We start from the raw sequence: 26,237 nt of genomic DNA, 5'->3' as shown, positions 1-26,237 counted from the left end.
CTGAGCTGGGAGGGACCCCCCAGGATCCTCCATCCAACCCCTGGCCCTGCACAGAACCCCCAAAATCCCACCCTGTGCCCCAGAGCATCATCCAGACCCTCCTGGAGCTCTGGCAGCCTCGGGGCTGTGCCCAAGCCCTGGGCAGTGCCCACCACCCTCTGGGGAAGGACCATTCCCTGATATCCCACCTGACCCTGCCCTGGCACAGCTCCTGCCATTCCAGGGGCCTGTCCCTGCTCACAGAGATGGAGCTGCCCCTCAGGAGGAGCTGCAGACCCCAGGGAGGTCTGACCTATCTGACCTTCTCCAGCTGAACACCCCAAGTGCCCTCAGCTGCTCCTCAGGGGGCCCCTCCAGACCCCTCCCCACCCTCGTGGCCTCCTTTGCACACTCTGCAATGGCTCAATCTCTCCCTTCATTGTGTCCCCCCAACCTGCCCCAGCACTGCAGGTGGGGCTGCCCCAGCTCACAGCAGGGCACGACAATCCCCTCCCTCCCCTGATGCCCCCCAGGACAGGGATGTCCCCCCTGGCTCCAGGGCACTGCTGACTCGTGGCCAACTGGCCAGTGAGCAGAACCCCCAGGGCCCTTTCCCAGCCCCACACAGTGCCAGGGCTGCCCATGCCAGGGGCAGAATCCAACCCTTGCCCTTGTGGAGCTCCCCAGTACCCCCTCTGGGCCCTGCCCCGGTGCCACCCTGTGCCCCACAGTGTAGGGGTGACAGTGTGTGTGGATGTCCTGATGTCTCAGCTCATTGATGAGTTCACCCTTAGGGACCAGAGAGCCACCTGTGGAATGTGGGATACCTTTGTAGCCAGTGGGATGTTCCATGTGTGTTAATGAACTAATTAACCAATAGTGTGCTGGCATTTTATACAAGAGTAGACAAAAAGTGAAGCTGTAACTAAAAATAAAGTAGCTGTAAGTTGTGAGCATCCTGACCAAGGCTCCTGATGCTGCTGTGCCTGAGCTCAATAGAATCGAATCAGAGAATCCTAGAACTGATTGGGTTGGAAAAGACCTCTGAGATCATCAAGTCCAACCCTTGATCCAACCCCACTGGGATCACCAGCCCAGGGCACTCTGTGCCCTGGGCTGGTGATCCCAGTAGGGTTGGATCAAGACATGGATTCTCCCAGTAGGGTTGGATCAAGACATGGTGGGTTCTCACTCAGTGCCACATCCACAGAATCACAGAATGGATTGGGTTGGAAAAGCCCTCCCAGATCATCAAGTCCAACCCTTGGTCCAACTCCAGTCCCTTTACCAGATCATGGCACTCAGTGCCACGGCCAAGCTCAGGTTCAAACCCTCCAGGGATGGGGAATCCACCCCCTCTCTGGGCAGCCCATTCCAATGCCAATGGCTGTGCTGGGGGCTGTGATCCCAAAGCGTGACCCCCACAGTGCCCCTCAGCACCCCCCGAGCCCCCCGCGGGGGTCCCGGGCGCGGCTCACCCGCAGCTTGTGCTCCTTCCTGTTGACGATGACTGCGGTGATCTGCTGGTCCATGAAGATGAGGATGGTGACGAGCAGCGCGGGCAGAGCGCTCGCCAGGTACACCCACCAGGGGTTCTTCCCGAACGGGAACACGAACCAGCCTCGGTCCAGGCGGGTGGGCTGGGGGAGAGCAGAGGGTGGGTGGGCGGGGGGAGAGCACAGGGGTGGGTGGGGGGAGAGCACAGGGGTGGGTGGGTGGGCTGGGGGAGAGCAGAGGGGGTGGGTGGGTGGGCTGGGGGAGAGCAGAGGGTGGGTGGGTGGGGGGAGAGCAGAGGGGTGGGTGGGTGGGTTGGGGGAGAGCAGAGGGTGGGTGGGTGGGCTGGGGGAGAGCACGGGGGTGGGTGGGCTGGGGGAGAGCAAAGGGGGTGGGTGGGCTGGGGGAGAGCACAGGGGGGTGGGTGGGCTGGGGGAGAGCACAGGGGGCGGGTGGGTGGGCTGGGGGAGAGCAGAGGGTGGGTGGGTGGGGGGAGAGCAGAGGGGTGGGTGGGTGGGTTGGGGGAGAGCAGAGGGTGGGTGGGTGGGCTGGGGGAGAGCACGGGGGTGGGTGGGCTGGGGGAGAGCACAGGGGGGTGGGTGGGCTGGGGGAGAGCACGGGGGTGGGTGGGCTGGGGGAGAGCAAAGGGGGTGGGTGGGCTGGGGGAGAGCACAGGGGGGTGGGTGGGTGGGCTGGGGGAGAGCAGAGGGGGGTGGGTGGGGTGGGGGAGAGCAGAGGGTGGGTGGGCGGGGGGAGAGCACAGGGGTGGGTGGGCTGGGAGAGAGCACAGGGGGGTGGGTGGGTGGGCTGGGGGAGAGCAGAGGGGGGTGGGTGGGTGGGCTGGGGGAGAGCACAGGGGTGGGTGGGTGAGCTGGGGGAGAGCAGAGGGGGTGGGTGGGTGGGCTGGGGGAGAGCAGAGGGTGGGTGGGTGGGCTGGGGGAGAGCAGAGGGGGGTGGGTGGGTGGGCTGGGGGAGAGCAGAGGGGGGTGGGTGGGCTGGGGGAGAGCAGAGGGGGGTGGGTGGGTGGGCTGGGGGAGAGCAGAGGGGGGTGGGTGGGTGGGCTGGGGGAGAGCAGAGGGGGGGTGGGTGGGCTGGGGGAGAGCAGAGGGGGGTGGGTGGGCTGGGGAAGAGCACGGGGGGGTGGGTGGGCTGGGGGAGAGCACAGGGGGGTGGGTGGGTGGGCTGGGGGAGAGCACAGGGGGGTGGGTGGGTGGGCTGGGGGAGAGCAGAGGGGGGTGGGTGGGTGGGCTGGGGGAGAGCAGAGGGGGGTGGGTGGGCTGGGGGAGAGCAGAGGGGGGTGGGTGGGCTGGGGGAGAGCAGACGGTGGGTGGGTGGGCTGGGGGAGAGCAGAGGGGGGTGGGTGGGCTGGGGGAGAGCAGAGGGGGGTGGGTGGGCTGGGGGAGAGCAGACGGTGGGTGGGTGGGCTGGGGGAGAGCACAGGGGGGTGGGTGGGCTGGGGGAGAGCAGAGGAGGATCGGACACTTCGGGATGGGACCAGAGGGACGGGGAGAAACGCCAGCACCGACCTTTTGGGAAGCGCCACTCCCGTCCCGGATCCATCCCTGAATCCCAAACCCTCTGCACCCAAAGCACCCGCAGCGCCCACCCCAAATTCTGCTCCCTGGGACCCCCCAAATTCGGGGGATGGTCCCTGGGACACCCCAAATTCTGCTCCCTGGGACCCCCAAATTCGGGGGATGGTCCCTGGGACACCCCAAATTCTGCTCCCTGGGACCCCCAAATTCGGGGGATGGTCCCTGGGACACCCCAAATTCTGCTCCCTGGGACCCCCAAATTCGGGGGATGGTCCCTGGGACACCCCAAATTCTGCTCCCTGGGACCCCCAAATTCGGGGGATGGTCCCTGGGACACCCCAAATTCTGCTCCCTGGGACCCCCCAAATTCGGGGGATGGTCCCTGGGACACCCCAAATTCTGCTCCCTGGGACAGCCCGTGGTGACATCCCGGGGGAGGGGAAGGGAAATTCCCTCCTGGGGGAAGAGAAATTCCTCTGGAATGGGATTTTCTCGCCCTGTTTTTACCTTAAAATCGGTAGGCACTTGGAGCTTTGGGGTGTTGAGTCCGAAAAGCACATCCAGCCCCACAAACATTAGTATGGACATAAAGATAGAGAAGTCACTAATGAGTTTGCGAAGCTGCAGAGAGGGAGGGAGAGAGAAAAGGGAGGGAAAGGACAAAAAGGAGGAAAAGCAACAAAAAAGGGAGGAAAAGCAACAAAAAAGGGAGGAAAAGCAACAAAAAAGGGAGGAAAATGAAATAAAAAAGAGGAAAAGCAAATAAAAAAGAGGAAAAGCAACAAAAAAGGGAGGAAAAACAACAAAGAAAAGGGAGGAAAAAAAGGGAGGAAAAGTAGCAAAAAAAAAAGAAGAGAAAAGCAACAAAAAGAGGAAAAACAAAAAAGGGAAAACAAAAAAAATGGGAGGAAAAACAACAAAAAAAGGGAGGAAAAACAAAAAAGGAAGGAAAAGCAACAAAAAAGAAGAAAAGCAACAAAAAGAGGAAAAACAACAAAAAAGGGAGGGAAAACAAATAAAAAAGAGGAAAAGCAACAAGAAAAGGAGGAAAAATAAGCAAAAAGGGAGGAAAGAAAATTCCAAGATTAGAACATTGCTGAGCAAGGGCGAAGCAGCTGAGGAGGCGCCGGGAACTGCAGAGCTCGGGCTGGGCCCCCCAGGGGAGGAGCTGGGGGGGACTGGGGGGTCTGGGGGGTCCCCCCGGCGCGGCCCAACCTGGATGAGGGTGGGAATGTGGAGTTTGGGCGTGTCCAGTCCAAAACAGGCATCGACTCCACAGAAAATCAGGATGGAGATGACATTGGAAAAATCGGCAATGAAAGCCCTGACCTGGAGGGAAGAGGGAAATGGGGGGGAGAGGGGATTAATGGGATGGAGAGGGCAATTAATGGGGTGGAGAGGGCAATTAATGGGGTGGAAAGGGCAATTAATGGGGTGGAGAGGGCAATTAATGGGGTGGAGAGGGCAGTTAATGGATGGAGAGGGCAGTTAATGGATGGAGAGGGCAATTAATGGGGTGGAGAGGGCAATTAATGGGGTGGAAAGGGCAGTTAATGGGGTGGAGAGGGCAATTAATGGGGTAGAGAGGGCAATTAATAGGGTGGAGAGGGCAATTAATGGGGTGGAAAGGGCAGTTAATGGGGTGGAGAGGGCAATTAATGGGGTGGAAAGGGCAGTTAATGGATGGAGAGGGCAATTAATGGGGTAGAGAGGGCAATTAATGGGGTGGAGAGGGCAATTAGGGGATGGAGAGGGCAATTAATGGGATGGAGAGGGCAATTAATGGGGTGGAGAGGGCAATTAATGGGGTGGAGAGGGCAAGTAGGGGATGGAGAGGGCAATTAATGGGGTAGAGAGGGTAATTAATGGGGTGGAAAGGGCAATTAGGGGATGGAGAGGGCAATTAATGGGGTGAAGAGAGTAATTAACTGATGGAGAGGGCAATTAATGGGGTAGAGAGGGCAATTAATGAATGGAGAGGGGAATTAATGGGAGGGAGGGTTTGCTCCTGCTTTGGGGTCTCTCCCTGGGCTTTTCCAGCTCAGTTCCCCCATGGATAACTCATGAAATCCAGGTTTTTCTCCCCTTCCATCACAAGGTTATGGGTTATTCAGTGAGAGCTGAATTCAGAATCAGGGGACCCTGTCCCTCCATCCCTTGTCCCAGGTCCCTCTCCAGCTCTTGGAGCCCCTTTAGGCCCTGGAAGGGGCTCTCAGGTCTTCTCTGGGAATCCCATCCCAGCCCCTCCCCACCCTCCCAGCCAACAATCCCTTCCCAATATCCCACCTATCCCTGCCCTCTGGCAGTGGGAAGCCATTCCCTGTGTCCTGTCCCTCCATCCCTTGTCCCAGGTCCCTCTCCAGTCCTTGGAGCCCCTTTAGGCCCTGGAAGGGGCTCTCAGGTCTCTCTGGGAATCCCATCCCAGCCCCTCCCCACCCTCCCAGCCAACAATCCCTTCCCAATATCCCACCTCACCCCACTCCCTGCCAGTTGAAATCCATCCCAGTGCCAGTTGAACCCCAAGTCTTTCAGCTGCCTCTGGGCTGGAGCTGAGGAGGGGCTGAGACCCCCAGAGCTGCTGGTGGGACGGAGCTGGAGCTGCCAGGGATGGGCAGGAGCCCTGGAATGGGCTGGGATGGAGGGACCTTGGAGGTCACCCAGTGCCACCCCTGCCCTGGGCAGGGACACCTCCCACTGTCCCAGGGACACCTCCCACTGTCCCAGGGGGCTCCAGCCTGGCCTTGGACACTCCCAGGGCTGGGGCAGCCACAGCTTCTCTGGGAATCCCATCCCAGCCCAGGATGGAATTCCATTCCATTCCATTCCATTCCAGACAGGAATTCCTTCCCAATATCCCCCCCTTTGGGAGTGTCACCTGCACCCTCAGCTCGGTCTCACCTGCTCAACCCCTTCATTTGTGTCATTAATGAAGTTATTTAATTACACGGGTCCCACTGGTCACTGGTGTCCATCAGGACTGGGAGCTGCTGCCCACAACCCTTTGGATGTGCCCATCCAGCACATCCCTTATCCTTGTCCCTCCCAAATCCATGAAATGCATCTCTCCACTGCAGAGAGAGTTGGTGGGAGGGTTCCCACCAAAGGCTTTCCAGAGTCCAGGAATCCGGGGCTGAAAGCTCAGGGAGGATCCCAATTCCTCCCAACACCTCCTAAAAACAGGGATTTCCTTTCCTGGACTTCTTTGCATCCACGAAAAACACCAACCCCCCCAATTTTCCCTCCTCTTGGGAAAGAGGATGGAAATCCCCCCTTACCTTGGTGGGGAAATAGCGGCTGAATTTGAACTTCTTCAGGGTCAAAGTCATGGAGTAGGTGCCGAAGAAGAGGATGAAGGACATCAGGGCCAAGTCTGGCACGAATTTACAGGATTTGCCCACTAAGGTGCCACCATATCTGAGACATTCCTTCTTACTCAGCTGAGTCCAGTCCAGAGCTGTGAGGTTAATAGCATTGGACTGGGGAGAAAGGCCCGAGAAAGCAAAGTCAGCACTTCCTGGGGTGGGGGAAAGGAGCAATTCCCGACCAAAGAGAGAAAAATGAGACGTTTTGGCAACTCCAGACTGTGAGGAAATGGCACTTTGTGCTCAAACGCCCCAAAATTTGGTATTTTGAGGAACTGCAAAGGGATATGTCATGGCCAAAACCCCAAAATTGGTATTTTGAGGAACTGCAAAGGGATATGTCATGGCCAACGTCCAGAATTGGTATTTTAAGGAAAGGCAAAGGGGTATTTTATGGTCAAAATCCCAAAATTGGTGTTTTGAGGAACTGCAAAGGGATATTTTATGGTCAACCCCCCAAAATTGGTATTTTAAGGATTTTCAAGGGGGTATTTCATGGCCAAAACCCCAAAATTGGTATTTTAAGGATTTTCAAGGGGATATTTCATGGCCAACCCCCAGAATTGGTATTTTAAGGAATTGCAAAGGGGTTTTTAGCAGCCAAATGCCCAAAACTGGTATTTTTTTTTGGACTGGCAAAGGGGTTTTTCATTGCCACATCCCCAAAACTGGCATTTTAAGGAATTACCAGAGGTATTTCGTGGCCAAACCCTCCAAAGTCAGTATTTTATGAATTGCAAAGGGGAGTTTCATGTCCAACCCCCCAAAATTGGTATTTTAAGGAATTGCAAAAGGATATTTTGTGGCCAAGTGCCCAAAATTCCTATTTTAAGGAATTACAAGGGGATATTTCATGGCCAGCTACCCCCCAAATTAGTATTTTAAAGAATCCCCATGCCAGGAAAGGGGCATTTCCTGGGGCTGCTCCCACCGGGAGCCCCAAACCAGGGAAGGCCCCAGGGCTGGCATTAATTCAGGCAAAAAAACCGGGAATTTGGTGCCGCTGAGCCCAACCCTGACCCCAAACCACCCCAAATCCGACCCTCCCTCCCTCCGGGCTGGGCACAGCCCCTCACTCTGCCCTCCCTCACCTCGGAATTCCCGGGATTCCCGCCGGGATGGGCACAACCCCTCACTCTGCCCTCCTTCACCCCGAAATTCCATCCGGGATGTGCAGAACCCCAAACTGTGCCCTCTCTCACCCCGAAATTCCCACCAGGATGGGCACAGCCCCTCACTCTGCCCTCCTTCACCCCGGAATTCCCGGGATTCCCTCCGGGATGGGCACAGCCCCTCACTGTGCCCTCCTTCACCCCGGAATTCCCGGGATTCCCGCCGGGATGGGCACAGCCCCTCACTGTGCCCTCCCTCACCTCGGAATTCCCGGGATTCCCGCCGGGATGGGCACAGCCCCTCACTGTGCCCTCCCTCACCTCGGAATTCCCGGGATTCCCGCCGGGATGGGCACAGCCCCTCACTCTGTCCTCCCTCGTACCGGAGTTCCCGGAATTCCCACCGGGATGGGCACAGCCCCTCACTCTGCCCTCCTTCACCCCGAAATTCCATCCGGGATGGGCAGAACCCCAAACTGTGCCCTCTCTCTCCCCGGAATTCCCACCAGGATGGGCACAGCCCCTCCCTGTGCCCTCCCTCCCCCCGGAATTCCCACCAGGATGGGCACAGCCCCTCCCTGTGCCCTCCCTCCCCCCGGATTCCCACCAGGATGGGCACAGCCCCTCCCTGTGCCCTCCCTCCCCCCGGAATTCCCGGGATTCCCGCCGGGATGGGCACAGCCCTTACCAGAGACACGTTAGTGCTGTTCGGGGCCGCTGGAGCTGCAGCATCGCCCAAGGTCGCGTTGGCTGCGGGAAAGGAGTTGGTCAGTGAGGTTTGGGGCCAAACCGCGGCGTTTGGGCCCCCCGAGCCTGGCACGGGCGCCGTGGGATGGGGCACATCCTGCGGGAGCCGCCGGGGATGGCACTGCCAGGGCGGAGCGGCACCGGGCACAGCCCCGCGGGTCTAACCCCGCTCAGGCTTCTCCCTGATTAATCCCAGCGGCGCCGCAGGGAGGACGCGGCTTCTCCCGTGTGGATTCTCCCTCCGGGGCTGGCCAGGGCCGGGCGGGGATTTTTAGGAGCTTCCCAGCGCCTGAAATTTTTAGGAGCATCCCAAGGAAGGTGGGTCGGAGCATTCCGACAGCCGCGGCTGAAACCCGCGGGGGGAAAGGCTGAGAAAGCAGCTTGTTGCTCTCGGAGAGGCAGCATCAAATCGTGCTTTAAAAAAAAAAAAAGAAAAAAAAGAAATTCGCCCTTTTGTAAAAAAAAAACATTTTAAAATTTGTTTTATTTAGTTTTCTTTTTTTTTTTTTAAATGACTTTCGGGGTGGGTTTTGGTGTCTCACTGCAAAACTCCGTTTTCCAGCCCCCGGCGGCTCCGGCTCCGCTCGGCTCCCGGCGGGTCGCGGTGGGCGCGGGACCCCCAGCGGGGCCCGCTCTGCTCTCCCACCCCTTTTCCCTCCGATCCATCCTCTTCCTGTGCCAACTGGGCATTCCGGCTGCCCCGTGCCCGGCGCCGAGGATTAATGAAGGAGAAGCGATCGCTGGGTTAGAAGCGGCTGCCAAAACCAGGCGCTAAAAACCGCCTTTTTATCCTTATTTTTCCCCTCCACATCCTCTTATTTTTCCAGAAATTGGTGATTTCTACAACTTAAAGGGCAGCACAGAATTGGTATTTGGTGGTATTTAAGAGACCCCCTAAGGGCTCTACACAAACCCTTTTAGCAGAGAGAGAAAAGTAAAATACATGAAAGAAAAAAGAAAAATAACACCAAAAGCCTCACGGGGGAAGAGTATCAAATATTAAAAGAGTTTTAATATTCAGAAGGTGATACTCACTTGAGATTGAAATCAGCCCAAATTGATGTGTGCAGCAGAGACAAATATGGGACAAATCAGTTAAAATGATCAAAAATCAGAGCTAATTAGAAAAAAAAGGATTAAAAAATAAAAATGAAAAGGATGGAGGGGGGAATAAAGAGGATTTCTCGTTATTTAGAGGAATGGCAAGTCCAACGTGGGCATCACTGCCCTGGGCAGTGAGGGACAGGGATGGGTGGCAAAGAGGGCAGAGGTTTTTGGGGTGCAAGTGCCTCGTGGGTGCTCGGGATGGGGCTTGGAAAAAGGGGGACACCTCCCTGGAGGTGGTCACAGCTCCAGTTGGGATATTCCTGCTCCTGGGAATTGTGTTCAGAGTCCACCTTCACCCTCCCACTGCTCACATTGGGGAGGGCTCCTTTGGAAGGAATTCTGTTGGCTCCAGGACCTTCTCTGGGCTGCCAATCCCAACAGGATCTCCTCTGGGCTCCCAATCCCAATGGGATCTCCTCTGAGCTCCCAATCCCAACGGGATCTCCTCTGAGCTCCCAATCCCAACAGGATCTCCTCTGAGCTGCTCAATCCCAACGGGATCTCCTCTGAGCTCCCAATCCCAACGGGATCTCCTCTGAGCTGCTCAATCCCAACAGGATCTCCTCTGAGCTGCTCAATCCCAACGGGATCTCCTCTGAGCTGCTCAATCCCAACGGGATCTCCTCTGAGCTCCCAATCCCAACGGGATCTCCTCTGAGCTGCTCAATCCCAACGGGATCTCCTCTGAGCTCCCAATCCCAACAGGATCTCCTCTGAGCTGCTCAATCCCAACGGGATCTCCTCTGAGCTCCCAATCCCAACGGGATCTCCTCTGAGCTCCCAATCCCAACGGGATCTCCTCTGAGCTGCCCAATCCCAACGGGATCTCCTCTGAGTTCCCAATCCCAACGGGATCTCCTCTGAGCTCCCAATCCCAACAGGATCTCCTCTGAGTTCCCAATCCCAACGGGATCTCCTCTGAGCTCCCAATCCCAACAGGATCTCCTCTGAGCTCCCAATCCCAACAGGATCTCCTCTGAGCTCCCAATCCCAACGGGATCTCCTCTGAGTTCCCAATCCCAACGGGATCTCCTCTGAGCTCCCAATCCCAACGGGATCTCCTCTGAGCTCCCAATCCCAACGGGATCTCCTCTGAGCTGCTCAATCCCAACGGGATCTCCTCTGAGCTCCCAATCCCAACAGGATCTCCTCTGAGCTCCCAATCCCAATGGGATCTCCTCTGGGGTGCCCAATCCCAACGGGATCTCCTCTGGGCTGTCCAGTCCCAATGGGATCTCCTCTGGGGTGCCCAATCCCAATGGGATCTCCTCTGAGCTCCCAATCCCAACGGGATCTCCTCTGAGTTCCCAATCCCAACGGGATCTCCTCTGAGCTGCTCAATCCCAACGGGATCTCCTCTGAGCTCCCAATCCCAACAGGATCTCCTCTGAGCTCCCAATCCCAACGGGATCTCCTCTGAGCTGCTCAATCCCAACGGGATCTCCTCTGAACTCCCAATCCCAACAGGATCTCCTCTGAGCTCCCAATCCCAACAGGATCTCCTCTGGGCTGTCCAATCTCGATGGGATCTCCTCTGGGCTCCCAATCCCAATGGGATCTCCTCTGGGCTGTCCAATCCCAACAGGATCTCCTCTGAGCTCCCAATCCCAACAGGATCTCCTCTGAGCTCCCAATCCCAGTGGGATCTCCTCTGAGCTCCCAATCCCAGTGGGGTCTCCTCTGGGCTCCCAATCCCGATGGGATTGTGTTGCTCAGTGGGTGGAGGGTGAGCAGGAGTTGAGGGAAATGCAAAATTAAACTATGTCATTGTTTTTCCTTCATGGAATCCTCAGGATGGGCCTGGGAACACTTTGGGTGGAAGGTCTTGGAGGCTTTAAATTCTGGGAAGGGCTTCACCATCACCTTCATTCCCCACCAGCCTCCTCTGCCTGCAGCTGATACTTCCCCAAAATTGTTTCTATTTGGACTTGTTAAATCAATGCAGCTCCTCTCCCCACTCCCTTCCTGGTGGTCCTTCAGGAGCTGCACAGTTGGGGTCAGGGATCATCCAGGAGGTCTCTCCAAGAGCAGACCCAGGGGAGCCATGGGAGGACCATCTGCTCAGAGCCCAGTGGCCTCTCCTTTTGGAAAAGGAGCAAAAAAAAGGAGGACAAAAATCAATCCTTGGGGGTCTCCACACCCAGCTGGGACATCCCAGGGTGTCCCAGACACTGGAGAGGACAAACCCACTCCAGGTGGGTTCTGGAGAGTGAGATTCCATCAGAGGCAGGTTGGAATTAATGATCCAAAATGTCCTTTTGTTTCTGTGTTTCCTTCCTATCCATCCAGGTCTGGCAGCTCCAGGCTGAGATCCCAAATCTCCAGCACCATTTGCTGCATCCCAGGAAGCACCAGCACCTCCACCCACGGGGGACAAGGCTCTTCTTCCACCTTCAGAACCACCTTCAGCAGAGGAGGATGAGGACGAGGATGAAGCCTCTCCTTGCAGCACCACTTGCTGTGTCCCAGAAGGCACCAACACCTCCATCCATGTGGGACAAGGCTCTTCCACCTTCAGAATCACCCTCAGAGAAGGATAAGGATGAAGTCTCTCCCTTTGGCACCACATGGTGTGTCCCAGGAAGCACCAAGATGCCCATCCATGGGGGACAAGGCTCTTCCATCTTCAGAACCACCCTCAGAGGAAGAGGATGAGAACCAAGTCTCTCCAGCACCACTTGCTGTGTCCCAGAAAGCACCAACATGTTCATCCATGGGGGCTCTTCTTGCACCTTCAGAACCACCCTCAGAGGAGGAGGGTGAGGATGAGGATGAAGTCTCTCCTTCTGGCACCACTCACTGTGCCCCAGGAAGCACCGAGATGTTCATCCATGTAGGACAAGACTCTTCCACCTTCAGAACCACCCTCAGAGGAGGAGGGTGAGGACGAGGATGAAGTCTCTCCTCCTGGCACCACTCACTGTGCCCCAGGAAGCACCGAGATGTTCATCCATGTAGGACAAGGCTCTTCTTGCACCTTCAGAACCACCCTCAGAGGAGGAGGGTGAGGACGAGGCCTCTCCACCACAGGCTGACAAGGTCTCTGCCCCTTTCCATGTCCTTGGCCAATGATCCCATGGGATTTATCCACACCAGGACCCTCCCAGCCCCGGCCCCTTCCCCACCCACCCCCAGCAGGAGTTGGACTCACCTGGGTCGGGGGCAACGCACTCGCACTTGTACATGGTCACGTAGTCGGGTTTGAAGTCCGAGTTGATGGGGTAGTACTTGAAGGCCCCAATCATCTTCTTGATGGCATCGTAGATGAAGATGAAGCTGATGAGGGTGGAGAAGCCCTCCTCGGTGAAGCGGGTGATGTACTTTATGATGAAGCTGGCGTCGGTGGCCACCAGGATAAGGCACTGAAGGGCCGAGTGCAGCCCGATCCACAGCCGGAACTCCATGTAGTCGATGCCGTTGCCTCTGGAAATGGGGAGGGAGCAAGAGCAGCTCCATGAGAGTGTGTTGTGGGCTGGGGGACACTGGGGGGCTGGGGGACATTCTGGGGTGAAGGACATTGGGGGCTGGAGGACACTGGGGGTTAGGGGACACTGGGGGGCTGGGGAACATTAGGGGCTGGGGGACACTGGGGGGCTGGGGGACACTGGGGGTTAGGGGACACTGGGGGCTGGGGGACACTGGGGGGCTGGGGGACATTGAGGGGCTGGGGGACACTGGGGGGCTGGGGGACATTGAGGGGCTGGGGGACATTGGGGGGCTGGGGGACATTGGGGGTTAGGGGACACTGGGGGCTGGGGGACTCTGGGGACTGGGGGACATTGGGGGCTGGAGGACACTGGGGGTTAGGGGACACTGGGGACTGGGGGACACTGGGGGCTGGGGAACATTAGGGGCTGGAGGACACTGGGGGGCTGGGGGACATTGGGGGCTGGGGGACATTGGGGGCTGGGGGACACTGGGGGCTGGAGGACACTGGGGGCTGGAGGACACTGGGGGTTAGGGGACACTGGAGGACACTGGGGGCTGGAGGATTCTGGGGGCTGGGGGAGACTGGGGGGCTGGGGGACATTGGGGGCTGGAGGACACTGGGGGGCTGGGGGACATTGGGGGCTGGAGGACACTGGGGGCTGGGGGTCATTGGGGGCTGGAGGACACTGGGGGCTGGAGGACACTGGGGGTTAGGGGACACTGGGGGCTGGGGGACACTGGGGGCTGGGGGACATTGGGGGCTGGAGGACACTGGGGGCTGGGGAACACTGGGGGTTAGGGGACACTGGGGGCTGGAGGACACTGGGGGCTGGAGGACACTGGGGGCTGGAGGACACTGGGGGTTAGGGGACACTGGGGACTGGGGGACACTGGGGGTTAGGGGACACTGGGGGTTAGGGGACACTGGGGGCTGGGGGACATTGGGGGTTAGGGGACACTGGGGGCTGGGGGACATTGGGGGCTGGAGGACACTGGGGGTTAGGGGACACTGGGGGTTAGGGGACACTGGGGGCTGGAGGACACTGGGGGTTAGGGGACATTGGGGGCTGGAGGACACTGGGGGTTAGGGGACACTGGGGGTTAGGGGACACTGGGGGGCTGGAGGACACTGGGGGTTAGGGGACACTGGGGGCTGGGGGACACTGGGGGGCTGGGGAACATTAGGGGCTGGAGGACATTGGGGGCTGGAGGACACTGGGGGCTGGGGGACACTGGGGGTTAGGGGACACTGGGGGCTGGAGGACACTGGGGGTTAGGGGACATTGGGGGCTGGAGTACACTGGGAGGCTGGGGGACATTGGGGGCTGGGGGACACTGGGGGTTAGGGGACACTGGGGGTTAGGGGACACTGGGGGCTGGGGGACACTGGGGGCTGGGGGACATTGGGGGCTGGAGGACACTGGGGGGCTGGGGGACATTGGGGGCTGGGGGACACTGGGGGGCTGGGGGACATTGGGGGGCTGGAGGACACTGGGGGCTGGAGGACACTGGGGGTTAGGGGACACTGGGGGCTGGGGGACACTGGGGGCTGGAGGACACTGGGGGGCTGGGGGACATTGGGGGGCTGGAGGACACTGGGGGGCTGGGGGACACTGGGGGTTAGGGGACACTTGGGGTTAGGGGACACTGGGGGCTGGAGGACACTGGGGGTTAGGGACATTGGGCACTGGAGGACACTGGGGGTTAGGGGACACTGGGGACTGGGGGACACTGGGGGCTGGGGGACATTTGGGGCTGGAGGACACTGGGGGGCTGGAGGACACTGGGGGTTAGGGGACACTGGGGGTTAGGGGACACTGGGGGCTGGGGGACACTGAGGGTTAGGGGACACTGGGGGCTGGGGGACATTGGGGGTTAGGGGACACTGGGGGTTAGGGGACACTGGGGGCTGGGGGACACTGGGGGTTAGGGGACACTGGGGGCTGGGGGACATTGGGGGTTAGGGGACACTGGGGGCTGGGGGACATTGGGGGCTGGGGGACACTGGGGGCTGGAGGACATTTTGGGGCCTGGGGGACATTTTGGAGGCTGGGGGACACTTCCCACCCAGGTACAGGTGGGTCCTCATGTTGTTAATTGTCCAAATCCCAGAAAGACTTTCTGTCAAAGTGCAAATCAGTGACTGCCCATCTGTGACCACCCAGCAACCCTCCCAGAGATGCCTCCTGGTGGGATTCTGCACTGTGAGACCTGAGATCAGAACACTGGCCAGCTGTCTCAGGTCTAGGGAGAAGCAAACAAGGCTTGGGGAGGAAGACTTTGTCCACAAGGAAGCCAAATCAGCAGGAGAACCCACCCCAGTGGGTGGGGGAGAAGAAGTGTTTGGGAATGGGGTGGGGGAGTCTCTCCACACCAAACCAGAGCAGGAGTAGCCCCCCCACCCATGGAGACCATGCAAACATGGGACAGTCACGTGACAGGCAGCTGAGAGGGGTCCCAAACTATTCAGGACCCCTAAAGTGCCCCCAGACTCGTTCCTGAGGCCTCCCACCACCTGCAGGTGACCCAAGTGATGCAGCAAACCCTGTCACGAGTCTGCAGAGCTTCCCCCGCCAGGGGAGGTGCCTGGAGCCTCCTGAACATCAATTAATCCCCTGGACCTCACGTTTTGTGGGACCCCCAGAAGACCCATGGGATGACAGCAGGTTCCATGGAGTGGTGAGATGGTGTCTGTGGAACCTCTCTCTGTCCCTCTCTTCCCCACTCCTCCTCTTTCCTATTTCTTTCTGTCCCTCTCTCTCTGTCTCACATAAACTCCGTACTCTTGGCTTTGCTCATGGTCTCGTTTGCACCTTAATTGGGGCAGAGGCCTCTCTAATAATTAAAAACCTGTGCCAGGTCCCCCAGTGCCCCCTGGAATCACCACCACCTACTTGCTGAAGTCGAAGAGCAGCTTCTCGAAGATGAGGATGGGCCCAGTGCTGCTGAGGATGATGAGGGGCTGCCCAGCGAAGAGGCAGAACATGGAGCCTGCCATGGCCGTGCCCAGGAAGCTCTCCATGACCCCCTGGGGATGGAGCACACCTGGAATTATGGTGATGCTGTGCCATGCCACACCCCCAGGGACACCCCACACCGAGGTGGGAATGAAGGACCTTTCCTTGGACCTGTGTGGGATGGTTGGGACCAGGTCCCCTTGGTCCTGCCATGGAGATGGATTTTCCCATCCTGAAACTATTTCAGGACTGCCAATCCCACTGGGAGGGTGAATTTCCAGCCCTGGCAGCAAAGCCTGGCATGGCACAGGGATGTGAAATCCACCCCATCCCTTCTCATTCCAGCCCTGGCAGCAAAGCCTGGCATGGCACAGGGAGGTGAAACCCACCCCATCCCTTCTCATTCCAGCCCTGGCAGCAAAGCCTGGCATGGCACAGGGATGTGAAATCCAAGCCATCCCATCTCATCCCAGCCCTGGCAGCAAAGCCTGGCATGGCACAGGGAGGTGAAACCCAACCCATCCCTTCTCATTCCAGCTATGGCAGCAAAGCCTGGCATGGCACAGGGAGGGTGAGACCCAACCCATCCCATCTCATCCCAGCCCTGGCAGCAAAGCCTGGCATGGCACAGGGAGGGTGAGACCCAACCCATCCCATCTCATCTCATCCCAGCCCTGGCAGCAAAGCCTGGCATGGCACAGGGAGGGTGAGACCCAACCCATCCCATCTCATCCCAGCTTTCTGTCCCCAGGCCAGAGTGACCTCCTCTCCTGGGACAGACCTGGTAGTTGTCTGTGGCATCTCCCAGGAGGCCCCCGAAGGTGATGGCGTTGGTGATGCAGCCCAGGTAGATGAACAGGATGGCAGAGATGGACTGGATATGGAAACCTTCGTAGAAGTCACTGGGGAACCAGGGCAGCTTCCTCTTGATATCCAAGTAGAGGCCACCACAAAACCTGGGGAGACACCACCAAGCACCAGACACACGTGACTTCCACCAGAACTGAATCATGGAATGGCTGGGGCTGGAAGGAACCTAAAGACCATTGAGCTACATGGCATGGGCAGGGACACCTCCCACCAGCCCAGGGTGCTCCAAGCCCCCTCCAGCCTGGCTTGGGCACCTCCAGGATGGGGCAGCCACAGCTGCTCTGGGCAGTTGTGAGGTATAAATATATAGATGTTTATATAAATTGATCTGGTGCTGCACAAAAGCCTGTGCCCCCCAAAGGACCTCACCCCTCTGTGCTCCCCAAAGGACCTCACCCCTCTGTGCCCCCCAAAGGACCTCACCCCTCTGTGTCCCAAAGGATCTCACCCCTCTGTGCCCCCCAAAGGATCTCACCCCTCTGTGCCCCCCAAAGGACCTCACCCCTCTGTGCCCCCAAAGGACTTCACCCCTCTGTGCCCCAAAGGACCTCACCCCTCTGTGTCCCCCAAAGGACCTCACCCCTCTGTGCCCCCCAAAGGATCTCACCCCTCTGTGCCCCCCAAAGGATCTCACCCCTCTGTGCCCCCCAAAGGACCTCACCCCTCTGTGCCCCCCAAAGGACCTCACCCCTCTGTGCCCCCCAAAGGACCTCACCCCTCTGTGCCCCCAAAGGATCTCACCCCTCTGTGCCCCCAAAGGATCTCACCCCTCTGTGCCCCAAAGGACCTCACCCCTCTGTGCCCCAAAGGACCTCACCCCTCTGTGCCCCCCAAAAGGACCTCACCCCTCTGTGCCCCAAAGGACCTCACCCCTCTGTGCCCCCAAAGGACCTCACCCCTCTGTGCCCCAAAGGATCTCACCCCTCTGTGCCCCAAATGATTTGACGCCTCTTTGCTCCAAAGGTATTTCTGCCCTCTGTTCCCAAAGGATTCCACCCCTCTGTTCCCAAAGGTATTTCTGCCCTCTGTTCCCAAAGGATTCCACCCCTCTGTTCCCAAAGGTATTTCTGCCCTCTGTTCCCAAAGGATTCCACCCCTCCATGCCCAAAGGATTCCACCCCTCTGTTCCCATATAATTCCATCCCTCTATGCCCCAAAGGATCTCACACCTCTGCTCCCAAAGGGATTCCACCTCTCCATGGCCAAAGGATCTCACCTCTCTAATGCCTCAAAGGGATTCCACCCCTCCATTCCCAAAGGCCTCCACCCCTCTGTTCCCAAAGGATCTCACACCTCTGCTCCCAAAGGATTCCACCCCTCCATGCCCCAGGACACCACGGGATGATCCAGCAGGAGGTGCTGGCGGTTGCTGGCACCCTCTGGAGAGGTTTGTGGGTGGTGGGTGCAGGTTCACCTGCCAGTCCAGGCCAGCTCCTCCCCGATCTCATGAACTTCAGGCATCTCCCCATCCTCGCTGCCTCCTCCTCCTCCTCCTCCTCCTCCTGCTCCGGCGCCGGCGCCACCGGCAGTGCCGTTCATCTGCCCCACCTCATTGAGGGAGAACACGGATTTCCTGCGGCACAGACCCGGTGTTGGCACAGCCCCAGGGCAGGACCCACCCAGGGCAGCTCGGCTTTGGGGGGAGTCTGGGAAGAGCCAGAGCTGGATTTGCTCCACACAGGTGGTTTTCATGGAATTATGGAGTGCTTGGGGTGGAAGGGACCTTAAAGATCATCTCCTTCCACTTTGGGAAGAGCCAGGGCTGGATTTGCTCCACACAGGTGGATAATCAAGGTTTTCGTGGAATTATGGAGTGGTTGGGGTGGAAGGGACCTCAAAGATCACCTCCTTCCACCCCCTGCCATGGGCACGGACACCTCCCACTAGAGGCTGTCCCTGCAAAGTGAAAAACCAGCTCTGGGGGCCAAAACTGCTGGAAATGAGGATTTGGGGAGCGTTTGCAGAGGTTGTTTGTAGGGATGAAGACAAGCCAAGGTGCTGCAGCACCTCCACTGCAGGAGACCCCGAGGTGGCCACAGGGGCAGCTCCAGCCCCACAGCTCCCACCCACCTCTTCTCAGCCGAGGGCACTTTTTTAGGGGGCTCAATCCTGATGTTGGGGTCCCACTCTCCGGGTGGCAGCACAATGACCTCATCCAGGAACTCGTCTATGCCGGCGATCAGGTCCTCCCTGTCCCGGGCTTTGTAGGCAACGTCGCTGAAGAGCTGGGGGTGGGCACAGGAGGGGCTCAGCCTGGAGCACCCACAAGGCCCATGGGGTGTTAAAGCTCAGGTTGGTGGGGTGATGGGATGGAAATTGCTTTTCCTTCTGGGCTCTGAGCAGGAGGTCCCTGTGGGGGCTGGGGGTGGCACCTACTCACATCATCCACCATGAGCGTCGCGATGGCTCTGCCGATCTCGTTGTAGGATTTGGCTTTTCCAGCAGGACCCAGGAGAATGAAGAGGAATCTGGGGAGGGGAAGGTGCTGTGTTGGTGACTTTGGATCATGTCAGGAGACCACCCAGTGCTCTGGAGTTGCACTCACCTGGTGGGGACGGGCACCTCTGTGACCCCTCCCAGCATCGTCGCCTGCAGGAGCCTCACGAAGGCCACAAAGGGTTTCTCCAGGAACTCCACTTCTCCCACCAGGACATTGGAGGCCTCAGCATCCTTAGGGATCTTCTTGATGAACTTGTTCTTCAGCTGTTGGAAAGACAAAGGTGGGGAAGGGTTTGGCTTTTCCCTCTCTTTTCCACACCTGGGCCAGGAAAACCCAAACCTCTTCATCTCTGATGGTCCCAGGACTCCCAGAGCAGGAGACTCTGGAGCCACACCCAAGAATTAGCCGGGAAAAGTTCATAAAGCTGAATTCCTTGGTACTTGAAAATGCCACTAAACCAAGATTAACTGTGAACCCCTCTCAGGGCTCCCCAGCGCAAGGAGTTTGGAGAAGGTGCTTTTGGGGTCCATGCAAGGAAAACTCCATGAAATCCCCCTGTGGAACATCTGGGCCAAACCCCAGGGATCCTGGAGAAGGCAAAAGGCAAATTGAGGTTTAATTTGAGCTCTGCAGCCCCAGACCCTGCACAGCACAGGAACAACCCTCAGTGCCCCGCACAGGGAGGGGTTTGGACCCCGTTCCTTCCCATCCTCATCCTCATCCTGGAAAAGGCAAAAGGCAAATTGAGGTTTATTTTGAGCTCTGCAGCCCCAGACCCTGCACAGCACAGCAACAACCCTCAGTGCCCTGCACAGGGAGGGGTTTGGACCCCGTTCCTTCCCATCCTCATCCTCATCCTGGAGAAGGCAAAAGGCAAATTGAGGTTTATTTTGAGCTCTGCAGCCCCAGACCCTGCACAGCACAGCAACAACCCTCAGTGCTCTGCACAGGGCAGGGGTTTGTGTCTCATTCCTCCTCATGCTCCTCCTGGGAGCAGGAACAAATAATGGCAGCTGGAAACCTCATTCATGGATTTGTTCCCCAGGTCTCTCCTCCCCTGCAGCTCTTTCATTAGGAGTGTGAAAGGGTTCAGTGCCAGCCCAGGCAGGGTGTTATCCTAATCTATGTGGCAGCCTGAGGGGAGGCATGTGAGCCAGGCAGCAGCTCTGCCCTTCCTAATCTTCTAAATCCAAATGGAAAAAAAAATCATAATAATAAAGCAGCTCCTCCAGTGCAGCTTTGGAAGCAGAGCAGGAGTCACCAGTGGCCACTAAGCTGAGTGGAACACTGAACAGGTCCCTTTGTGGTGGGTCTAAGAGGGTGATTAAACCGAAATGCTTTGCATATTTTGGGATTAACCCTCCACACCCCATTGCTGGAGGGGACATTTGGGGTTCCTTGGCTTGAGTGGCTTTGGAAGGTGCCCTGGAAACCTTCAGCTGCCCCGGTGGGGTGGTGTCCCTGTGCTGTGGCTCCTGGGAATACACAGATTTCCAGCCTTGGCTTTGCCCTAAATGGCACCAGCCCAGGTAAGGGCAGTGAGGACATCCCTGGGGAAAACCAATCCCATGTCACCCCCTCGAACCCCACAGTGCCAGGAAGTTTCCCTTGGGTTCATGCTGAAATCATGCACAGGCAGAGACAAAGCCAATTCCATGGAATGCCCCAACCATTCCCAGATAAAGAGCCTGGGATGGGAATGGATCATCCAGCAGAGCAACAGCCCCAAATCCTGCTGATCCCTCAAATTCCCAGGCACCACCCCAGCAGCTGGACCTCCTTCCCAGCTCCCTCTGGAAAGCCAAGCAGGGGGGAAGAGCCCTCCATGAGCTTTGCATTAAGAACCCACATCCACTGTGGGGCAAACAGAGGGAAAACAGAGCCCAGCTCTACTTCCAGACCCTTCTCCTGGGAGCTGAATCCATGTTTCCATGAGATGTGCTTGGATGGGATTTACCCCCTGCCCTCACCCAACCAGGCAAAGGCTCTTTAGGGATCCCTTCATTCTTCCAAGCACCTTTCCTTTCCCACCCAAAGGTTTTATGGAATTTGTTTCTCCATCCTGAGGATCTCAAGCTCCATTGGCATCCTCTCACGTCCCTGATTCCACAGTCAGATTCCAGGCACAGGAGTCACTTCTGGCACAGCTTCCCCACGAATCCCCAGGGATCAATACAGGCATTGACTTCCCTAATTAGGAATTTGTGTGGATATTGAGCAGGTGAGCCCACACAAGGCTCACATGGACCTCCCCTTGGGTTGGGAGGGAGCTCAGCGGGGTTGGGTGGTGGGGTGGGAACAGCTCCTTTATGGAGATGGGGCTGGATGGAGGGATGGGAACAGCCCCATCATGGGGATGGGGTTGTGTGGTGGGATGGGAATGATTCCATCACAAGGATTGATGGTTGGATGGGAATAACCTCCTTCATGGGGATGGGGTTGGATGGTGGGATGGGAGCAATCCCATGGGTTTGGATGGTCGGATGGGAATAACCCCATCATGGAGATGGGGTTGGATGGGAACGACTCAATGAGACTGGAGGGTTGGATGGGAACAACCCCATCACAAGGATGGGGTTGGATGGTTGGATGGGAAAAACCCCATGGGCTTGAATGATGGGATTGGATGGTTGGAGTGGAACAGTGTAATGGGATTGGATGGGAACAGCCCCATCATGGGGATGGGGTTGGATGGGAACAGCCCCATCACAGGAATGGGATTGGATGGGAACAGCCCCATCATGGGGATGGGGTTGGATGGGAACAATCCCATCATGGGGATGGGGTTGGATGGGAACAATCCCATCACGGGAATGGGATTGGATGGGAACAGCCCCATCATGGGGATGGGGTTGGATGGGAACAGCCCCATCATGGGGATGGGGTTGGATGGGAATAATCCCATCATGGGGATGGGATTGGATGGGAACAATCCCATCACGGGAATGGGATTGGATGGGAACAGCCCCATCATGGGGATGGGATTGGATGGGAACAGCCCCATCATGGGGATGGGGTTGGATGGGAACAGCCCCATCATGGGGATGGAGTTGGATGGGAACAATCCCATCATGGGGATGGGGTTGGATGGGAACAGCCCCATCATGGGGATGGGATTGGATGGGAACAATCCCATCATGGGGATGGGGTTGGATGGTTGAATTGGAGCAGCCCCATCACTGGAATGGGGTTGGATGGTTGAATGAAAAGAGCCCCCTGGGGCTGGATGGTGGGATGGGAACAGCCCCACCCTGGGTTGGATGGTGGGATGGGAACAAGCCCATCATGGGGATGGGGTTGGATGGGAACAGCCCCACGCTGGGTTGGATGGATGGGAACAGCCCCACGCTGGGTTGGATGGTGGGATGGGAACAGCCCCATCCTGGATTGGATGGTGGGATGGGAACAAGCCCATCATGGGGATGGGGTTGGATGGGAACAGCCCCACGCTGGGTTGGATGGATGGGAACAGCCCCACGCTGGGTTGGATGGTGGGATGGGAACAGCCCCACGCTGGGTTGGATGGTGGGATGGGAACAGCCCCATCCTGGATTGGATGGTGGGATGGGAACAAACCCAACATGGGGATGGGGTTGGATGGTGGGATGAAAACAGCCCCACCCTGCGTGTGCTGGAGCTGCTCCTCACTGCTCTGCCCTGATGTTTTGGGTGGTTACCTGGTCAGTGCTCGGCGTGTCCGAGATGTCGTTCATGCTCCGACTCTGTGCATGACCTGAGGGAGGGGAGGGAGAGGAGGTGAGGAAACCACCCCATATGTGAGGAGAAAACACAGTGGGAGGACTTTGTGCAAGGAAATCCAACATTATTTCTCACAGCTGAGCTTCCAGACCAGGAGCAGTGAGAGGAAACCCCAAGGATCAGGAGAAACCCCTTCACTGAGAGGCTGGTCAGGCCTTGGCTCAGGGCACTGGTGAAGGCACCACCCTGGCAGTGATTAGAAAACAAGTGGAGGTGGCACCTGGGGACAGGATTTCACAGAACATTCCGAGCTGGAAGGGACCTCCAAGGATCATGGAGTCCAATGAAGTTCAGTGATGAACACAACAGTCCTTGGGTAACAGTTGGGCTTGACCTTGGCATGAGCTCAGTTGGTTCAGACTTGGCCTTAATCACACCAAGGTCGTGGCTTCAATCCTTGGATGGGCCATTCTCTTAAGAGCTGGACTCGATGGTCCTTGCGGGTCCCTTCCAACTGGAGATGACCTCAGAGGGCATTTCCAACCTTGACAATTCCATGAGTTTTTCTGGAATCAGCCACGCCGTGGTTACACAACCCCCCTTGTGCTGGGACCCCTCCCATGGCCCCACCCACCCCAACCCTCCAACAGACTTTGGTTTGGTTCTCCACAGCAATTCCAGGCCCCCCAGGCTTACGCAGGCGACCGTAGCTCGCGCTCTGCCGCATCCTCAGGTCCTCCGTGGAGCGGTGGAAGGCGGCGCCGGCGGCAGGACCACGCACGGGGCTGCGGGCTGGGACAGAGGACAGGTCAGGGGGGACATGGGAGCCCTGGGGGGGCTGCGGGCTGGGACAGAGGACAGGTCAGGGGGGCCTGGGGGGGCTGGGACAGAGGACAGGTCAGGGGGACCTGGGGGGGCTGGGACAGAGGACAGGTCAGGGGGGGCTGGGGGGGCTGGGACAGAGGACAGGTCAGGGGGGACATGGGAGTCCTGGGGGGGCTGCGGGCTGGGACAGAGGACAGGTCAGGGGGGACATGGGAGTCCTGGGGGGGCTGGGGGGGCTGGGACAGAGGACAGGTCAGGGGGGACATGGGAGTCCTGGGGGGGCTGCGGGCTGGGACAGAGGACAGGTCAGGGGGGACATGGGAGCCCTGGGGGGGCTGTGGGCTGGGACAGAGGAGAGGTCAGGGGGGACATGGGGCCCTGGGAGGGCTGGGGGGACTGGGACAGAGTACAGGTCAGAGGGACATGGGAACATTGGTGGGGCTGGGGGAGAGTAGAGGTCAGGGGGGGCTGAGGGCTGAGACGGAGCAGAAGTCGGGGGGGCTGGGGGAGCTGTGGGATGGGACAGAGGACAGGTCAGGGGGGGACATGGGGCCCTGGGAGGGCTGGGACAGAGGACAGATCAGGGAGGACATGAGGACCCTGGGGGGCTGGGGGGGCTGGGACAGAGGAGAGGTCAGAGGGACATGGAAACCTTGGTGAGGCTGAGGGTGGGGAGAAAGGAAAGGTCCGGGGGGACACTGGAGCCCTGGGGGGGGGCTGAGCGAGAGGAGATCTGGGACCCTTGGGTGGGGCTGGGACAGAGAAGAGGTCAGGGGGGCCTGGGGACCCTGAGAGGGCTGAGGGTGGGGACAGAGGAGAGGTCAGGGGGACATGGGGACCCTGGGGGGCCTGAGGGTGGGGAGAGGAGACCTGGGAGCCCTGGTGGGGCTGGGAGAGACGAGAGGTCAGGGAGGCCTGGGAGCCCCAGGGGGGCTGAGGGCAGAAGAGAGACCTGGGGAGCCTTGGTGGGACTGAGGGTAGAGAAGATGTTGGAGGAGTCTTGGGGAGCCCTGGTGGGGCTGAGGGGAGGAAAGGAGATGTTAGAGGGGATCTGGGAGCCTTGGTGGGGCTGAAGGCAACAGGACAGGCTGAACATCAGCTGCTCATTGCAGTTGTGACCCTTCCGGCACCAAAACACAAGAAATTGGATTTTCCCTCCTTCTCTTCTTTGCATTTTCTTCCCACCCATCAAAATTTTCCCATCTGTTTTTCCTTTCTCCTCCCATTTGCACTTTCATCCCATCCACAGGAATTTGCCCATTGGCAGTAAGAGAATGTTAAGGGAGACATTAGAATAAACAGTCCTACCCCAAACCTTCCTGCACCACCCCAAGCCCAACCAACACTCCCTTCCAGGCCATCAGTGGGGCCAGAAGTGCAACTGGGAAGAATCAAAACTCTATCTGGCTTTTTAATCCAATAATTCCCTGGATGAGGCCACAGACTGGGAGAAAGGAGCAGCTGGAGGAGCCCTGGGGAACGTTGGGTGGGGCTGAGGGTAAAAGTTCAGGCTGGAAATCAACACAGTGATGACCCTTTGGCACTGAAACACCAGAAATTGGATTTTCTCTCCTGCTCCTGTTTGCACTTTCATCCCACCCACAGGAATTTGCCCTTTGGCAATAAGGGAATGTTAAGGGAAACATTAGAATAATATTGTCCTACCCTAAACCTTTCTGCTCCCCAAACCTTCCTGCCCCATCCCACAACCAACCAACACTCCTTTGGGGCCATCAGTGGGTCCAGAAATTCAAATTCTGTTGCTTGGGAAGACCCAACACTTAATTTGGCTTTTTAATCCAATAATTCTTCAAAGAAACCCACCCTTGACATTTGCCATGAACTTCACACTTCAGAATATTTACCAAGTTTCCTGTTTCTCCTCCCTAAACTGGTGACAAGTCCCATTTTTCGTCCCAGGTTACTTGACATAAAAACTTCCTTTTCTCCCAAGGATTTTCTGTGTTAGGCCCAGAATTTTCTCAGAAAACCTCTTTAATTCCCCAAACTGTGTTTTCCTTTTGCAGAACCATCTGGGCCAGTTTTGTTGGGCTGCTCTTCATCTCTCCAAGGCAGCACCTGCCACCACATCCCCCCTGCTCTTGTTTCATGGTTAAACCCAACAAAAACAGTGATGCAATTCCTGCTGGGCATGACCCATTTCCAGTGTGCCAACAGTGTTTATTCCAGTACCAACCACGGAGCTGCCACGGGCACCGAAAGAGAGAAGGGACCAAATTCCCAGTTTTGTGAAATTTCTAATTCTGCTTTATAAAGTGGGTTTTTTTGCGTGGTGTCCCAGCTGAGCAGGTGGGCCCAGTTTGTCCCAGTGTGGGGGTGCCCAAAGCTGGGCATTCCAAACCCTCTGGGCCATTGCCCAGCAACTGTTCCCAAGGGCCCATTGGCAGCAGCTGCCCAGGGCACAGCTGAGCCCTCAGGCTGGGAGCTGGCTGGGAAAGAAGCCTGGCAGAGGAGCTGGGAGAACTGCCCTGCAGGGACTCCTTGGCACCTCCACACCCACCTGAGGGCTCAGCTCTGCTCAGGGGCCAGCAACGAGTCCAAAATCCCCCCTGAGTGCCAGAGTCAGATCCCCCAGGGTGGAACTCCCTGCCCTGGGGGAGGCACTGGGGGCTCCCACCCAAACCTCAGGGGAGACAATCTTGCCCTTTGGGCACCTCTGG

At 57.9% G+C, this 26,237-nt stretch overlaps 1 protein-coding gene across 1 annotated transcript in view; it reads right to left on the bottom strand.

Annotated features, from left to right (window-relative positions):
* The window catches only part of SLC4A5 (solute carrier family 4 member 5), a 55,652-nt gene that overhangs the window by 9,064 nt on the left and 20,351 nt on the right, over nucleotides 1-26,237 (bottom strand). Inside the window, exons 6-18 of the mRNA XM_071578945.1 lie at nucleotides 23,428-23,523; nucleotides 22,710-22,765; nucleotides 19,138-19,295; nucleotides 18,973-19,060; nucleotides 18,663-18,817; nucleotides 18,007-18,165; nucleotides 16,504-16,678; nucleotides 15,660-15,793; nucleotides 12,488-12,759; nucleotides 8,171-8,232; nucleotides 6,284-6,484; nucleotides 4,224-4,337; nucleotides 1,458-1,619 (exon numbers count right to left, since the gene is read on the bottom strand). Coding sequence (XP_071435046.1) covers nucleotides 1,458-1,619; nucleotides 4,224-4,337; nucleotides 6,284-6,484; nucleotides 8,171-8,232; nucleotides 12,488-12,759; nucleotides 15,660-15,793; nucleotides 16,504-16,678; nucleotides 18,007-18,165; nucleotides 18,663-18,817; nucleotides 18,973-19,060; nucleotides 19,138-19,295; nucleotides 22,710-22,765; nucleotides 23,428-23,523 — 1,832 coding nt within the window. The remainder of the gene's footprint in view (nucleotides 1-1,457; nucleotides 1,620-4,223; nucleotides 4,338-6,283; nucleotides 6,485-8,170; nucleotides 8,233-12,487; nucleotides 12,760-15,659; nucleotides 15,794-16,503; nucleotides 16,679-18,006; nucleotides 18,166-18,662; nucleotides 18,818-18,972; nucleotides 19,061-19,137; nucleotides 19,296-22,709; nucleotides 22,766-23,427; nucleotides 23,524-26,237) is intronic.

This window comes from Pithys albifrons, chromosome 29 (genome assembly GCF_047495875.1).
Source record: "Pithys albifrons albifrons isolate INPA30051 chromosome 29, PitAlb_v1, whole genome shotgun sequence".
In the NCBI taxonomy this organism is placed as follows: Eukaryota; Metazoa; Chordata; class Aves; order Passeriformes; family Thamnophilidae; genus Pithys; species Pithys albifrons.
Note: the sequence above shows the minus strand (reverse complement) of the source record. Positions and strands in the feature narration are given on the sequence as shown.